The sequence below is a fragment of the Amphiprion ocellaris genome, chromosome 12 (genome assembly GCF_022539595.1).
Source record: "Amphiprion ocellaris isolate individual 3 ecotype Okinawa chromosome 12, ASM2253959v1, whole genome shotgun sequence".
In the NCBI taxonomy this organism is placed as follows: Eukaryota; Metazoa; Chordata; class Actinopteri; family Pomacentridae; genus Amphiprion; species Amphiprion ocellaris.
This window is the reverse complement of record NC_072777.1, coordinates 982164-1000457: the sequence shown is the minus strand read 5'-3', so window position 1 is coordinate 1000457 and position 18294 is coordinate 982164. Positions and strand designations below refer to the sequence as shown.

Genomic DNA, 18294 nt, shown 5'->3' with positions numbered 1-18294 from the left:
CTTAGTTTCCCACAGAGAGTGAAACCTTTCGATGCCTCCTCCCCCCTCCGGCCTGCTTCCCATTTCTCTGCAGACTGCTCCTGTTGTGTAATTCTTCTGATTTCCTTCTCCTGTCTGTGGTTTCCTCCACCACATTTTATCTAATTGCCCCAGTCGTCCCCCTTATCTGCCCCCATCCTGCCACCTCCTGACTTCCTGCCTCCGGTGTGTGTCTGCAGGTCACGTGGATGCAGGTAAGAGCACCCTGATGGGTCACCTGCTCTACCTGCTGGGCAACGTCAACAAGAGGACCATGCACAAGTACGAGCAGGAGTCCAAGAAGGCCGGCAAGGCTTCGTTCGCCTACGCCTGGGTCCTGGACGAGACCGGAGAGGAGAGGGACAGGTAGGCTGTAAAACCAGGGACTACTGGACACAACGTGATACAAATACACAAAATAAACACAAAGAGGCATAAAAAACAACCACAGAGACAGACAAACACATGAAACAACCACAAAGACACACAAAATCAGTAGAAAAAGACACAAAACTACAACAAGGAGACAAAGAGACACAAAACGACCACAAAGAGACACAAAACGACCACAAAGAGACACAAAACAGCCACAGAGAGACACAAAACGACCAGAGAGACAAAACAACCACAGAGACACAGAGCAACCACACAGAGACACAAAACGACCACAAACGGACACAAAACGACCACAAAGAGACACAAAACGACCACAGAGACACAAAATGACCACAAAGAGACACAAAACAGCCACCAAGAGACACAAAACGACCACAAAGAGACACAAAACGACCACAGAGACACAAAACGACCACAGAGACACAAAATGACCACAGACACACAAAACGGCCACAAAGAGACACAAAACAGCCACCAAGAGACACAAAACGACCACAAAGAGACACAAAACGACCACAAAAACACAAAAAACGACCACAGAGACACAAAACGACCACAAAGAGACACAAAACGACCACAGAGACACAAAAAACGACTACAGAGACACAGAACAACCACACAGAGACACAAAACGACCACAAACAGACACAAAACGACCAAAAGAGACACAAATCGACCACAGAGACACAAAAGGACCACAGAGACACAAAAACGACCACAGAGACACAAAACGACCACAAAGAGACACAAAACGACCACAAAGAGACACAAAACGACCACAAAGAGACACAAAACGACCACAAAGAGACACAAAACGACCACAGAGACACAAAAAACGACCACAGAGACACAAAAAACGACCACAGAGACACAGAACGACCACAAACAGACACAAAACGACCACAAAGAGACACAAAACGACCACAGAGACACACAAAATCAGTAGAAAAAGACACAAAACTACAACAAGGAGACAAAGAGACACAAAACGACCACAGAGACACAAAAAACGACCACAGAGACACAAAACGACCACAAAGAGACACAAAACGACCACAAAAACCACAAAAAACAACCACAGAGACACAAAACGGCCACAAAGAGACACAAAACGACCACAAAGAGACACAAAACGACCACAAAGAGACACAAAACGACCACAGAGACACAAAACGACCACAAAGAGACACAAAAAACAACCACAGAGACACAAAACAGCCACAAAGAGACACAAAACGACCACAAAGAGACACAAAACGACCACAAAAACACAAAAAACGACCACAGAGACACAAAACGACCGCACAGAGACACAGAACGACCACAGACACAAAACGACCACAAAGAGACACAAAACGACCACAAAGAGACACAAAACGACCACAGAGACACAAAACGACCACAAAAACACAAAACAACCACAGAGACACAAAACGGCCACAAAGAGACACAAAATGACCACAAAGAGACACAAAACGACCACAGAGACACAAAACGACCACAGAGACACAAAAAACGACCACAGAGACACAAAACGGCCACAAAGAGACACAAAACGACCACAAAGAGACACAAAACGACCACAAAGAGACACAAAACGACCACAAAAACACAAAAAACGACCACAGAGACACAAAACGGCCACAAAGAGACACAAAACGGCCACAAAGAGACACAAAACGACCACAGAGACACAAAAAACGACCACAGAGACAAAAAACGACCACAAAGAGACACAAAACGACCACAGAGAGACACAAAACGACCACAGAGACACAAAAAACGACCACAGAGACACAAAACGACCACAGAGACACAAAACGACCACAAAGAGACACAAAAGGACCACAGAGACACAAAAAACGACCACAGAGACACAGAACGACCACAAACAGACACAAAACGACCACAAAGAGACACAAAACGACCACAGAGACACAAAACGACCACAGAGACACAAAACGGCCACAAAGAGACACAAAACGACCACAAACAGACACAAAACGACCACAGAGACACAAAACGACCACAGAGACACAAAAAACGACCACAGAGACACAAAACGGCCACAAAGAGACACAAAACGACCACAAAGAGACACAAAACGACCACAGAGACACAAAACAACCACAAAGAGACACAAAAAACGACCACAGAGACACAAAACAGCCACAAAGAGACACAAAACGACCACAAAGAGACACAAAACGACCACAAAAACACAAAAAACGACCACAGAGACACAAAACGACCGCACAGAGACAAAGAACAACCACAAACAGACACAAAACGACCACAAAGAGACACAAAACGACCACAGAGACATAAAACGACCACAAAAACACAAAACAACCACAGAGACACAAAACGGCCACAAAGAGACACAAAATGACCACAAAGAGACACAAAACGACCACAGAGACACAAAACGACCACAGAGACACAAAAAACGACCACAGAGACACAAAACGGCCACAAAGAGACACAAAACGGCCACAAAGAGACACAAAACGACCACAAAGAGACACAAAACGACCACAGAGATAGAAAACGACCACAGAGACACAAAACGACCACAGAGACACAAAACGACCACAAAGAGACACAAAACGACCACAAAAACCACAAAAAACGACCACAGAGACACAAAACGGCCACAAAGAGACACAAAACGACCACAGAGACACAAAACGACCACAGAGACACAAAACGACCACAAAGAGACACAAAAAACGACCACAGAGACACAAAACGACCACAAAGAGACACAAAAAACGACCACAGAGACACAAAACAGCCACAAAGAGACACAAAACGACCACAAAGAGACACAAAATGACCACAAAAACACAAAAAACGACCACAGAGACACAAAACGACCGCACAGAGACACAGAACAACCACAAACAGACACAAAACGACCACAAAGAGACACAAAACGACCACAGAGACACAAAACGACCACAAAAACACAAAACAACCACAGAGACACAAAACGGCCACAAAGAGACACAAAATGACCACAAAGAGACACAAAACGACCACAGAGACACAAAACGACCACAAAGACACAAAAAACGACCACAGAGACACAAAACGGCCACAAAGAGACACAAAACTAAAACTAAAACTTAAGACAGAAAACAGGACGTAATGATGTAAAATGAAATAAAATATATCTGAAATTCTAAAAAATTAGTGCAAATAAAACTGTAAAATAGATTTAAATAAATAGAATATTATTTTTAAAAAGATAGAAATCAGGATAAAATGCATGTGAATTTGTTTTTGAAACACAATAAAATAAATAATAATAATAATAATAATAATAATAACAGACTATGCAACTAAAAACATACAAACAAGTAAACAACAGCAGACATTACAAAGATTTTAAAAATGTATAGAAATATATAAAGAAATATACAGTTATTTAAAAAAATAAGACAACAAGGGTGAAAGCTTGTTGAATGAATGAATAAATCTCACTCTCTGCTGTCAACAAGACGGATTTATTTGCAGAAGATTGAACCGATAATTGTGGGAAAACATGCAGAACATTCAGCCACCATCCTGGATGGTTCTTCAGGATTCATCAGAGCTTTTGGTGGATTCTGTTTTGTGTTGTTGTAAACTCTGACATTTTACTCCTCAGGAATCGAACCTTCACATCCTTATTTAGTGGAATGCACGTTTCCAGGTGATTTTTGTTTTCCTTGTGTTGGATGAAAAGGTTCGAACATGAAACTTCTGTGTGTTTTCTGCAGAGGAGTGACGATGGACGTGGGAATGACCAAGTTTGAGACGGACTCTAAAGTTGTGACTCTGATGGACGCTCCGGGACACAAAGACTTTATTCCCAACATGATCACTGGAGCTGCTCAGGTAAAATAAATAGAAAATACATAAAATACCTTTAAACGGTTGGCAGGACGATTATTAATACAGCGGAGAGTTAGAACCTGTTACAGCTAGAGATCTAATATTTAGGATTTTACAGAATATTTCTGGAAACCCAGTGGGAAATTATTAAATTATGAAATTACAAAAACAGAAAGCTAAATTAAATCCATAATATATAATAATGAAATGAGACACAAAATGACAAAAATGAGATACAAAACGACAAAAATGAGACACAAAACGGCAAAAATGAGACACAAAACGACAAAAATGAGACACAAAATGGCAAAACTGAGACACAAAACGACAAAAATGAGATACAAAAAAACTGTTATCTTGAGTTAAATGTATATATTGATCAGATAAATAGATGTATTTAACAGTTATCCTGAGATAAATGTGTGTATCGATGAGGAGCTCCATCCTGCAGCAGCTCTTCTGAAACATCTCCGTGGTTTGGATCAGATAAATAGATGTATTGATCAGTTAAATAGATATATTGATCAGATAATAGAGGTATTGATCAGATAAATAGATGTATTGATCAGTTAAATGTGTGTATTGATCAGATAATACACATATTGATCAGATATATAGATGTATTTAACGGTTATCCTGAGATAAATACATGTATTGGTGATCAGCTCCACCCTGCAGCAGCTCTTCTGAAACATCTCCGTGGTTTTGGGTGTTTCTTTCTGCAGACTTTAACGTCCCTGTTTTGAGAACTCGGCGTAATTTCTCTTTTTATAAATGACTGTCGTCACGTTTCGCCTCCTCATGCTGTGACTCAGCAGTTTCTGTTCTGATCAGATCAAGGTGTTGGTCCGCCAGCAGACAGGATATCGATTATCACCAATAAATCATCAATTCATTCATTCAGAGGAGTAGAATCACAGGAGAGACTTTATTTTACTCTGTGATTCAACAACAGCAAAATATGAGTTTAATTATGTTATAAAGCAGCAAAACTAAAGTTTAAATAGAGAATCTGTTCCATTATATTCGATTATGTTCACTGTCAGTTAATTCATGGATTAATTTATCAGCTGATTGGTTATAAAATGTTAAAAATGTGGATCAGAATTTCCTCTAATGTCAGAAATGTCAGAAATATGAGACAGTCATAAGAATGAAATATAAATAATTAAAAATGAAAGATAAAATAAATGATAAAATTCAGAAATACTAGACAATTCTAAAAATTTTAAATAAATGATTTAAGACAAATAAATAACTAAAACAAAATTCAGAAATACTGGACACTTGTAGAAATTAAAAATAATTTAAAAAATAAAATGCAGAAATACTAGACAATTATAAAAATGAAAAATAAATAACTAAAGGTAAATAAATAAATTCATAAATAATAAATAACGGTTATAAGAATGAAAAATAATTAAAAGTAAAAAAAATAAAAAATAAAATTCAGAAATACTAGACAACTATAAAAAATGTAAATAAATAATTTAAGCTAAATAAATGAATAAAACAAAATACAGAAATACTAGACAAATATAGAAATGAAAAATAAATAAGATAAATAAATAGGTAAATAAAATTCAATAAAATACAGAAATACTAGACAATTATAAAAATTAATAATTAATAATTAAAATAAATAAAATTCAGAAATACAAGACAGTTATAAGAATAAAAAATAATTAAAATAAAAGATAAAGTAAAAAATACAATACAGAAATACCAGACAATTAAAAAAATCCAATAAATAATTTAAGATAAATAAGTGAATAAAAAAAAATAGAATACTAGACCATTATCAAAATTATAAATAATTAAAAATTAAGACTAAGATAAAAAAAATAAATGCAATTCAGAAATACAAGACATTTTCAGAAATGAAAGATAAATAATTCAAAATGAATAAAAAAATGAAGTTCAGAAATTCTAAACAATAGATAGAAATGAAGTACAGAAAACCGATCAATAAAAGTCTCTAAATTATTGTTTGCCGATTGTAAAACTCCAGTTCACTGTTTTTTTAGTGTCAGAATGTTGGTTTCACATGTGTTAAACCAGAACCAGGACCAGAACCAGAACCAGCTGTTCTAACCCTTACCCTCGGTTCCTCTGCAGGCCGACGTGGCGGTTCTGGTTGTCGACGCCAGCAGAGGAGAGTTCGAAGCCGGATTCGAGGCCGGAGGTCAAACCAGAGAACACGCTCTGCTGGTCCGGTCCCTGGGGGTCACCCAGCTGGCCGTGGCCGTCAACAAGATGGACCAGGTCAGAACCAGAACCTAGTAGAACCTAGACAACAAGATGGACCAGGTCAGAACCTCGTCAGAACATCTGGTTCTTCATCCCCAGTAACTTTATTCATGATCAGAGTTCTACCTTCATCCTGGGAACATTTCCAGAGTTACAGGTCCTTGAAGTCCATAGAGGTGGGTCCAAAAAGACCAGAAAACTGTAGAAAATAGTTGAAATTCATCGAAAATGCTTCAAAACTTTCCCTAAATTACTCCAAACCTTTCCTTGACAATCTAAACCTTTCCTTGACGATCCAAACCTTTCCTTGACGATCCAAACCTTTCTTTGACAATCTAAACTCGTCTTTAATCCGGAAAACTTTCTGCCTCTTTTTATTTTCTGTTTTTCAGGTAAACTGGCAACAAGAACGTTTTCAGGAAATCGTCTCCAAACTGGGACATTTTTTGAAACAGGCAGGATTCAAGGTGAGTTTAGACAGTTTTACTGCAGTTTATATGGTTTACTGCAGTGTATGTGGTTTACTGTAGTTTATGTTGTTCACTGCAGTTTATATGGTTTACTGCAGTTTATATGGTTTACTGTAGTTTTTTATGGTTTACTGTAGTTTATATGGTTTACTGTAGTTTATATGGTTTACTGCAGTTTTTTATGGATTACTGTAGTTTATATGGTTTACTACAGTTTTTTATGGTTTACTGCAGTTTATATGGTTTACTGCAGTTTTTTATGGTTTACTGTAGTTTATATGGTTTACTGCAGTTTTTATGGTTTACTATAGTTTATATGGTTTACTGTAGTTTTATATAGTTTACTGTAGTTTATGTGTTTTACTGTAGTTTATATAGTTTACTGCAGTTTTTATGTGTTTTATTGTAGTTTTATGTTGTTTTATGTAGTTTAATGTGTTTTACTGTAGTTTTTATGTATTTTATGTAGTTTTTCTGTTTTCTACAGTTTCTGTGTTTTACTGTAGTTTTTATGTGTTTTTCTGCAGTTTTATATGTTTTACTGTAGTATTTCTTGGCTCTGTATTTAATCTGGTGTTTTTCTGCAGTTTTTGTCTGTTTTAATGTAGTTTTGTGTCGTTTTTCCTGTGTTTTCTGTTTTTTGTGTAGTTTTCTGTAGTTTTCCTTGTCTCTTTTATCTATCCTGGTGTATTTCTGTAGTTTTTCTGTAGTTTTCCATGTCTCCTGTATCTAACCTGGTGTGTTTCTGTAGTTTTTCTGTAGTTTTCCATGTCCCCTGTATCTAACCTGGTGTGTTTCTGTAGTTTTTCTGTAGTTTTCCATGTCTCCTGTATCTAACCTGGTGTGTTTCTGTAGTTTTTCTGTAGTTTTCCATGTCTCCTGTATCTAACCTGGTGTATTTCTGTAGTTTTTCTTGTCTCCTGTATCTAACCTGGTGTATTTCTGTAGTTTTTCTGTAGTTTTTCTTGTCTCCTGTATCTAACCTGGTGTATTTCTGTAGTTTCTCTGTAGTTTTCCATGTCTCCTGTATCTAACCTGGTGTATTTCTGTAGTTTTTCTGTAGTCTCTCTGTAGTTTTTCTTATCTCCTGTATCTAACCTGGTGTATTTCTGTAGTTTCTCTGTAGTTTTCCATGTCTCCTGTATCTAACCTGGTGTATTTCTGTAGTTTTTCTGTAGTCTCTCTGTAGTTTTCCATGTCTCCTGTATCTAACCTGGTGTATTTCTGTAGTTTTTCTGTAGTCTCTCCGTAGTTTTTCTTGTCTCCTGTATCTAACCTGGTGTATTTCTGTAGTTTTTCTGTAGTCTCTCTGTAGTTTTCCATGTCTCCTGTATCTAACCTGGTGTATTTCTGTAGTTTTTCTGTAGTCTCTCTATAGTTTTTCTTGTCTCCCGCATCTAACCTGGTGTATTTCTGTAGTTTTTCTGTAGTTTTCCATGTCTCCTGTATCTAACCTGGTGTATTTCTGTAGTTTTTCTGTAGTCTCTCTGTAGTTTTCCATGTCTCCTGTATCTAACCTGGTGTATTTCTGTAGTTTTTCTGTAGTCTCTTTGTAGTTTTTCTTGTCTCCTGCATCTAACCTGGTGTATTTCTGTAGTTTTTCTGTAGTTTTCCATGTCTCCTGTATCTAACCTGGTGTATTTCTGTAGTTTTTCTGTAGTCTCTCTGTAGTTTTCCATGTCTCCTGTATCTAACCTGGTGTATTTCTGTAGTTTTTCTGTAGTCTCTTTGTAGTTTTTCTTGTCTCCTGCATCTAACCTGGTGTATTTCTGTAGTTTTTCTGTAGTTTTCCATGTCTCCTGTATCTAACCTGGTGTATTTCTGTAGTTTTTCTGTAGTCTCTCTGTAGTTTTCCATGTCTCCTGTATCTAACCTGGTGTATTTCTGTAGTTTTTCTGTAGTCTCTCCGTAGTTTTTCTTGTCTCCTGTATCTAACCTGGTGTATTTCTGTAGTTTTTCTGTAGTCTCTCTGTAGTTTTCCATGTCTCCTGTATCTAACCTGGTGTATTTCTGTAGTTTTTCTGTAGTCTCTCTGTCGTTTTTCTTGTCTCCTGCATCTAACCTGGTGTATTTCTGTAGTTTTTCTGTAGTTTTCCATGTCTCCTGTATCTAACCTGGTGTATTTCTGTAGTTTTTCTGTAGTCTCTCTGTAGTTTTCCATGTCTCCTGTATCTAACCTGGTGTATTTCTGTAGTTTTTCTGTAGTCTCTCTGTAGTTTTTCTTGTCTCCTGTATCTAACCTGGTGTATTTCTGTAGTTTTTCTGTAGTTTTACTTGTCTCCTGTATCTAACCTGGTGTGTTTCTCCAGGACTCGGACGTCTTCTACATCCCCACCAGCGGTCTGTCAGGAGAGAACTTGGCCTCCAGGAGTTCAGTGTCTCAGCTCACCTCCTGGTTCTCTGGACCCAGTCTGGTGGAGCAGATTGGTAGGAGCTGAAGATCATTTAGCTCTGGAGAAGGTTTCTATAATTTAACTCTGGAGCAGGTTTCTGTTCTGGAGAGTAGAAGTAAACAGAAGACAGAGAACTGCTCTGAATGACAAGTATTAATGACAGGTCAGCTTTTCTCACATTTTATTGCAGATTCCAGCAGTTTTCACCCTAAATATTACTGGAATATTACAGTAATATTATTACTGTAATAAATAACTACTGAGTGATTCATGACTTTCAGACGAACACAGAAAGTGAAGTTTCTGCAGAACCTGAATCTACTTCCAGAGAAATCTTTCATCAGACTTCTACTCATGGTTACTCCTCATTGTTTACTTCCTCTTTTCCTCCTCTCCATCTTCTCCTTCATCTTCTCCTCCTTCTCCTTTTTTTCTTCTTCTGTTTTTCTCTCCCAGATGCGTTCAAGGCCCCTCAGAGATCTGTAGATCAGCCGTTCAGACTCTGTGTCTCTGATGTGTTCAAAGGTAATGATCTAAATTGATTAAGACGATGTAAATTCTCTTTTATTTTCAGTTTTTCTGACATTGAGTTTCGTTCGTCCAGATCAGGGTTCAGGTTTCTGTGTCACCGGGAAGATTGAAGCTGGTTTTATTCAGACGGGAGATAAAATCCTGGCGATGCCTCCCAACGAGACGTGCACCGTCAAAGGTCTGCTGATAGAATCATCATCATCATTATTATTATTGTTGTTAACATCAGGACAGGTTAATCAATGCTTATAAAGTCAGTAAATGTCTAGAAGTCCTCAGTGATGATCTCAGACTGACTCAGAACACGTGAAGTTACAGACACTGATTCTGTAAAATCAGCTTTTTACCATCCGGACAGTTTCCCAACGGATTCCAACTAAATATAAAAAACATCTTAAACGATTATCCAAATTCAGCAGAAATCAGCTCAGAAAACCAAACAGCAGCTTCTCAGTAACTCAGTTTGATTCACTTTAATCTATTTACAGTCCAGACTTCACATTAAAACCATTCTAACTCTGTTACTGTTTATTAGATTTTTGTGTTCTACTCTTGTTTACATTTTCAGGACATATTTTCGTCTGTTGTTTATCTTTTTTTTTGCCTTCAGCTAAAATTTATTTTAATGTAAGAAGAAAATATAGGTTCTGATTTACGAATGTAAACAAATCATTTCCAGAGTTTTAAGTCATTCAGGATGAGTTTCGATCATTTTGGGAAAATTTTTGAGTCATTTTCTAAATTTTTAAATTCATTTTAGATGGATTTCAAGTAATTTTGAACGATTCTTTGCCATTTTGTATGTTATTCAGCCATGTTGGACGAATTTGAAATAATATCAGGAATTGTTTTGTAATTTTACTGCATTTTTTAAAATCAATTTGGACAAGCTTCAGGTCATTTTGGACTTTTTTTTTTAGGATTTTTGAAATATTGCTTTCATTTACAGTAGATTTAAGTCATTTTGGTCTATTTCTTTCTGGATGAGTTTGAAGTCATTCAGGATAACTTTAACTGTTACGTCCTAAACCTTTCCTGGACGTCCTCCAGGTGAATGCTGCCCCCTGCTGGACGTCCTGCAGGTGAATGCTGCCCCCTGCTGGACGTCCTGCAGGTGAATGCTGCCCCCTGCTGGACGTCCTGCAGGTGAATGCTGCCCCCTGCTGGACGTCCTGCAGGTGAATGCTGCCCCCTGCTGGACGTCCTGCAGGTGAATGCTGCCCCCTGCTGGACGTCCTGCAGGTGAATTCTGCCCCCTGCTGGACGTCCTGCAGGTGAATGCTGCCCCCTGCTGGACGTCCTGCAGGTGAATGCTGCCCCCTGCTGGACGTCCTGCAGGTGAATTCTGCCCCCTGCTGGACGTCCTGCAGGTGAATTCTGCCCCCTGCTGGACGTCCTGCAGGTGAATGCTGCCCCCTGCTGGACGTCCTGCAGGTGAATTCTGCCCCCTGCTGGACGTCCTGCAGGTGAATTCTGCCCCCTGCTGGACGTCCTGCAGGTGAATTCTGCCCCCTGCTGGACGTCGTGCAGGTGAATTCTGCCCCCTGCTGGACGTCCTGCAGGTGAATGCTGCCCCCTGCTGGACGTCCTGCAGGTGAATTCTGCCCCCTGCTGGACGTCCTGCAGGTGAATGCCGCCCCCTGCTGGACGTCCTGCAGGTGAATGCCGCCCCCTGCTGGACGTCCTGCAGGTGAATTCCGCCCCCTGCTGGACGTCCTGCAGGTGAATTCCGCCCCCTGCTGGACGTCCTGCAGGTGAATGCCGCCCCCTGCTGGACGTCCTGCAGGTGAATTCCGCCCCCTGCTGGACGTCCTGCAGGTGAATGCCGCCCCCTGCTGGACGTCCTGCAGGTGAATGCCGCCCCCTGCTGGACGTCCTGCAGGTGAATGCCGCCCCCTGCTGGACGTCCTGCAGGTGAATGCCGCCCCCTGCTGGACGTCCTGCAGGTGAATGCCGCCCCCTGCTGGACGTCCTGCAGGTGAATTCCGCCCCCTGCTGGACGTCCTGCAGGTGAATGCTGCCCCCTGCTGGTCGTTGTGACTCCTCGTCTGTGTTTGTTGTGCAGGAATCAGCCTCCATGATGAGGCTCTGGACTGGGCAGCAGCTGGAGACCACGTCAGTCTGACCGTCACCGGGATGGACATCATCAAGATCAAGTAAAACCCTCAGACAATTATTTATTAAAACCTGAAAACAAACTGCAGTTATATGAAGTTAGAATGATGGAAATCAGAATAAAAGAAACAAAAAACATCTATAAATAGTTCAGTGGTCGTTGTTTTGTCGTGTGAGACTTTATTGACATTTGTGGTTATTCTGTTTTGTTTTGTTTTTTTTCATTAATTCTGGACGAGTTTTAAATTGTTTGGATGAGTTTTGTTCATTTTGGGGAAATTTTTGAGTCATTTTTACAATTTTTTAATCCATTTTAGACGGATTTCAAGTAATTTGGGACGATTCTTTGCCATTTTGACAATTTTGAAAATGATGTCTGTGTAGTTTCTCATTCATCCAGGTCATGTTTAAATCAGTCCAACTGGACTTTCTTAAAGTCCAGTTGGATTCATTTGAACAACTTTGGATATTTTTAAAAACAGTAGCAATAGTTTGCTAATTTTTCTGCAAGTTTCAGGTCATCATTGGGAAATAATTTCTTCTTTTACAGTAGATTCCAGTCATTTTGCTCTTTTTTCTTTTTTAAATTAATTTTGGATGAGTTTTAGTTCATTCAAGACAAGTTTCAGGTCATTTAGGACTTTTTCTATTAATTTTGAAAATATTATTCTCATATACCACATTTTTTTTTATCCATTGTAGACGGATTTCAAGTAATTTTGGACAATTCTTTGCCATTTTGTACATTATTCAGCCATGTTGGACAGTTTTTTAAATAATATCAGCAATTGTTTGGTAATTTTTCTGTGTTTTTTGCAAATTTTGGACAAGTTTCAGGTCATTTTGGACTTTTTTCTATTAATTTTGGAAATCATTTTCTCATCTACAGTAGATTAAAGTTGTTTTGCTCTTTTTTAAAATTAGTTCTGGACAACTTTGAAGGGCGTACTCCACATCCTGTAGATATTGAACTATTTGCAACCTCTCCAGACTATGAGAGACAGTTTATTTCGTGTCTCATTTTTCTTGTTTTGCGTTGTTTTGTTTTCTCATCTTGGTTGGTGTGTGTCTGTTTTGAACTATTTTGTTTCTTTGTGGTCTTTTACTGTCTGGATTTTCTCATTTTCTGTTTTAGTTGTTTTGCGTCTCTGTGGGACACTTTTGTCTCTTTGCGGTTGATTTTTCAGACTGTGACTGACTGTAACTTCCTGTTTCCAGTGTGGGGTGTGTCTTCTGTGATCCCAGAGAACCAATCAGAGTTTGTTCCAGATTCAGAGCCAGAATTCTGCTCTTCAACATTGAGGTTCCGATAACTCAAGGATTCCCAGTAAGTCCAGCAGAAATCACTCTGGAACAATCAGCTCATTAGTTAGTAATATTTAATAAAAACTGTGTGAATATTTTCTGGTTTCTTTCCTCTGACAGTAAACTGAAGATCTTTGGAGGAAACTCTGATCCACATTTTGAACCTAAATTTAGATGAACTATTTTTTTAATCCATTAATCCAGAAAGTGATGAATATTTTCAGCATTTTCATTCAAACTTAAACTCAACCAGCTGCTGTTTTTATGTTGTTGTGTTTCTTCAGGTGTTGCTTCACTACCAGACGGTCAGTGAACCGGCAACCATCAAGAAACTGATCAGTGTTTTACACAAGAGCAGCGGAGAAGTTCTCAAGAAGAAACCAAAGTAAGTTCAGTCATTTTCATTTATTTACCGTGTTAGATTTTACTTTTATCTATTTAGTATTTTATTTTTATTTATGTAGTGTTTTAGATTTTATTTATTTAGTATTTAAAATTTTCTTTTTGTTTATTTAGTATTTATTGTTTATTTAATATTTTAGTTTTTATTTATTTAATGTTTTTATTTTTTTTATTTTTTTAATATTTTAATTTTTAAATTTTTTCTATTCAGTATTTTACTTTATTTTTATTCATGTAATGTTTTAGATTTTATTTATTTGGTATTTAAGTTTTTCTTTTTGTTTATTTAGTATTTATTGTTTATTTAATATTTTAGTTTTTATTTATTTAATGTTCTTATTTTATATTTCATTCAGTTTTAATTTCTGTTTTCAGTTTTAGTGGATCAGCAGCTTCTATGTTTAATTTACTTTAATAGAATAAACACACACACACACACACACACACACAGAAATGCACACCTTTTTATTTCCACAATAATTTCTAACTTTAAACGTTAAATAACATTTATTTTCTAAAATGTGAGATAAAATCTTTCTCTAAACTCTGACAGTTGTTTATGTGTGTTTAATTTGTGTTTTTATTATTATTTATTTAGGTGTCTGACTAAAGGGATGAACGCTGGTGGAGGTGTTTAATATGTATTTATTAATATTATTTATTATATTTCTAGGTGTCTGACTAAAGGGATGAACGCTGTGGTGGAGGTGTTTAATATGTATTTACTAATATTAATATTATTTATTATATTTCTAGGTGTCTGACTAAAGGGATGAACGCTGTGGTGGAGGTCCAGACCCAGAGGCCAGTTTCTCTGGAGCTCTATAAGGACTATAAGGAGCTCGGACGCTTCATGCTGAGATACGTTGGATCAACCATCGCAGCCGGAGTCGTTACCGAGGTAACCAGCCTTCAGTAATCAATAAACTGATCAATTAACCCGTTTAACCAGGATTAAGCAAAGATTAAACCAGGATTAAACTGATATTAAACTAGGATTAGACCGGTATTAAACCGGTATTAAACCAGGATCAAACCGATATTAAACCAGGATTAAACCGGTATTAAACCAGGATTAAACCGGTATTAAACCGGGATTAAACCGGTATTAAACCAGGATTAAACCGGTATTAAACCGGTATTAAACCAGGATCAAACCGATATTAAACCAGGATTAAACCGGTATTAAACCAGGATCCAACCGATATTAAACCAGGATTAAACCGGTATTAAACCAGGATCAAACCGATATTAAACCAGGATCAAACCGATATTAAACCAGGATTAAACCGGTATTAAACCAGGATTAAACCGGTATTAAACCGGGATTAAACCGGTATTAAACCAGGATTAAACCGGTATTAAACCGGTATTAAACCAGGATCAAACCGATATTAAACCAGGATTAAACCGGTATTAAACCAGGATCAAACCGATATTAAACCAGGATTAAACCAGTATTAAACCAGGATCAAACCGATATTAAACCAGGATTAAACCGGTATTAAACCAGGATTAAACCGGTATTAAACCAGGATTAAACCGGGATTAAACCGGGATTAAACCAGGATTAAACTGGTATTAAACCAGGATTAAACCAGTGTTCTGCTGGTCGGTCCTTTCCTTGGCGCATGAAAAACATCTGTAAACTAGAATTTAATCATTCTGGATGAATTTCAAGTGGTTTTGAACTATTTCTAGTAATTTTGGATCATTTTTGGACATTTTTGGATATTTTGAGACATTTAAGAAAAATTTTAAGTTATTTGTATAAGCTTCATCTTTGACGTTTTTTGTTTTAGCTTCGTTGGACGATTCTTAAAAATAATTTCAGTGATTGTTTCATCATTTTTCACCAATTTTTCCGTAATTCTGGACGAGCTTCAGGTCACAGTGGACAATTTTAATTAGTTCTGGTTAAATTTACAGTGATTGGGGACAATATTTAAGTCACTCAAGACAAATTCTGATCATTTTAGGGAATTTTAAAAATCATTTCAGAAATGTTTTTGTCATTTTTAGCAGTTTGAATCATTTTGGACATTTTTTAAAAATAATTATGGAAAGTCTGTTTTAATTTATGGCAGGTTTTGAAAGATTCTGGGATTTTTTTTGTCATTTTTCAGCCGTTTCTATAGTCGTTTTGGTCGAGTTTCAGGTCATACTGGATTTATGTTTTGGAGTCATTTTAGATATTTCTGGTTATTTTGGGCCATTTTATGATTTTTGGAGAATCTTTCATTCATTCTGGTCAAGTTTCAGGTCATTGTGGACAAAGTTCAAGTCATTCAGGACAAGTTTTGATCATTTTCCTGAAATTTTTGAGTCATTTTCATATTATTTTTTTGTACATTTTAGAGAGATTTTTTCTCATTTGGGACATTTCTTTGCCGTTTTGTTCAATATTCAGCCATGTTGGACAGGTTTTAAATATTATCAGCAATTGTTTTGTCATTTTTCTTAGTTTTTTGATCATTTTGGACAAGTTTCAGGTCATATTGGAAATTTTTTTTAATTCATTTTGGAAATATTTTTCATTTAGAGTAGATTTGAGTCATTTTGGTCTTTTTATTAAATAAATTCTGCACGAGTTTTATGTCATTCAGGATACATTTTGATCATTTTGGGGAAATCTTTTAGTCATTTTCTACAATTTTTTATCCACTATAGTCAGATTTCCAGTAATACGGGACAATTCTTTGCCATTTTGTACATTATTCAGCCATGGTGGACGGTGTCTTGAATCATTTTGGTCACTGCTTCATTATTTACAGCAGATTAGAGTCATTTCAGATATTTCTGGTTATTTTGGACAAATTTTTGATGAATTTTGTTCAAGTTTTGGGTCATTGTGGACCAAGTTTAGGTCATTTAGGACTAATTTTGATCATTTTGGGGAATTTTCAAGTAATATGGGACCATTTTTTTGCCATATTGAACAACTTTTGAATCATTTCTGAAATGTTTTGATCATTTTTTGCAGTTTTAGTCATTTTGGACATTTTTGAAATTATTTTGGAAAGTCTGTTTTAATGTATGTCAGTTTTTGAATAATTCTGTTTTTTGTCTTTTTTTTTACCACTTTATGTTGTAAATAACTAACAGAATAATAAAAACTAATAAAACAATCTTTTGTTGTGTCAAACTGAACATCTGGATCAGTAAAGTTCCTTCCTGAACAACATCTGGATCCTTCAGGTTGAATCAACTCATTTATTTTTCTCTTTTTGCTGCAGATCAAAGATTGAGGATCTTCATGGAGACTGAAGTTTCTGAAGCTTCATCTGATCTTCATCCATCAGAACCTAAAACCTCCACAGCTGCTCTGAACATCTGGATCTCCTCCATCTGCTGCCAACCGATCAGTGAATCAGTCCTGAAACGACGCTGAAGCTGATTTAAGAGTCACAGAACTACGTTGCATGATGATGATGAGAATTAGGAACCAGAGGCTAAAGGACATTGATTTATTATGTTTAAAGAACAAAGTCTGAGGAGATGTTTAACAACCTGAAACTTTCTGTTCATGAAAAATGATTAAATTCTTCTGAAGGAGGTTTTTCTGCAGATTAATGTTGGAGGAGAAACATCTGGATGCTCAGAGGAAACCATGATGTCAGGAGGACGTTATGGTTCTAGAAAACAGAAAATAACACATGAAAATTTCTTTACATGTTATATTAGAGAAAAAATGGAAAATTAAATTCTGGAAAACTTTAAAAATATTTAACATCAAGTCAGGAAGGAAAATGAATTCAGGAGGAGACTCTAGAAACAGGAAAACATTTAAAAATATATATATTTTTAATGTTTTCACCAGTTTTTGAGTCATTTTTGACTTTATTAATTTTTTTTTGAATAATTCTGGGATTTTTTGTGAGTTATGTCAATTTTTCAGTAATTTTGTACGAGTTTCAGGTTATTGGTTTAGGTTTTTGGAGTTATTTTGGATATTTCTGGTTATTTTGGGTCATTTTATGATTTTTGGAGAATCTGTTGTTAATTCTGGTCAAGTTTCAGGTTGTTGTGGACAAAGTTTAAATCATTCATCACAAGTTTTGATCATTTTGGGGGATAAATTTGAGTCATTCTGGACAATTCAATTTTCAAATGATTTTGAACAATTTTTAGTTATTTTTGGTGATTTGAGAGTCATTCTGGATTGTTTTTGGTCAGTTCGGATCATTTTTTAAGATGTTTAAAATAAGTTTTAACTAATTTGGAACAATTTTTGATCATTTTGGGCATTTTATAACCACATTGGACTTTTTTTTTTTTTTTTTTTATTCCTTCAATTTACAGCAGATTCAAGGCATTATTTATAGTTATTATAACAATGATTAAATAAATTCTGGTCAAATTATAAGTCATTGTGGACAAAGTTTAAGTCATTCAAGAGGTTTTGAGCATTTTGGGAGAAAATTTTATTCATTCTGGACAATTTATCCATTTTAGACACGTTTCCAGTAATATGGCAGAATTTTTTAATCATTTCAGCAGCAAGTTTGTCATTTTTCAGGCATTGGAGTAAT

At 36.7% G+C, this 18294-nt stretch overlaps 1 protein-coding gene across 1 annotated transcript in view; it reads left to right on the top strand.

Annotated features, from left to right (window-relative positions):
• hbs1l (HBS1-like translational GTPase) overlaps nucleotides 1-17318 on the top strand; it is a 45746-nt gene extending 28428 nt beyond the window's left edge. Inside the window, exons 7-18 of the mRNA XM_055015805.1 lie at nucleotides 219-384; nucleotides 4182-4299; nucleotides 6415-6561; nucleotides 6939-7013; nucleotides 9326-9443; nucleotides 9866-9934; nucleotides 10014-10118; nucleotides 12006-12096; nucleotides 13274-13382; nucleotides 13645-13745; nucleotides 14519-14663; nucleotides 16999-17318. Coding sequence (XP_054871780.1) covers nucleotides 219-384; nucleotides 4182-4299; nucleotides 6415-6561; nucleotides 6939-7013; nucleotides 9326-9443; nucleotides 9866-9934; nucleotides 10014-10118; nucleotides 12006-12096; nucleotides 13274-13382; nucleotides 13645-13745; nucleotides 14519-14663; nucleotides 16999-17010 — 1256 coding nt within the window. The 3' untranslated portion in view covers nucleotides 17011-17318. The remainder of the gene's footprint in view (nucleotides 1-218; nucleotides 385-4181; nucleotides 4300-6414; nucleotides 6562-6938; nucleotides 7014-9325; nucleotides 9444-9865; nucleotides 9935-10013; nucleotides 10119-12005; nucleotides 12097-13273; nucleotides 13383-13644; nucleotides 13746-14518; nucleotides 14664-16998) is intronic.
• Nucleotides 17319-18294: the final 976 nt, after the last annotated feature.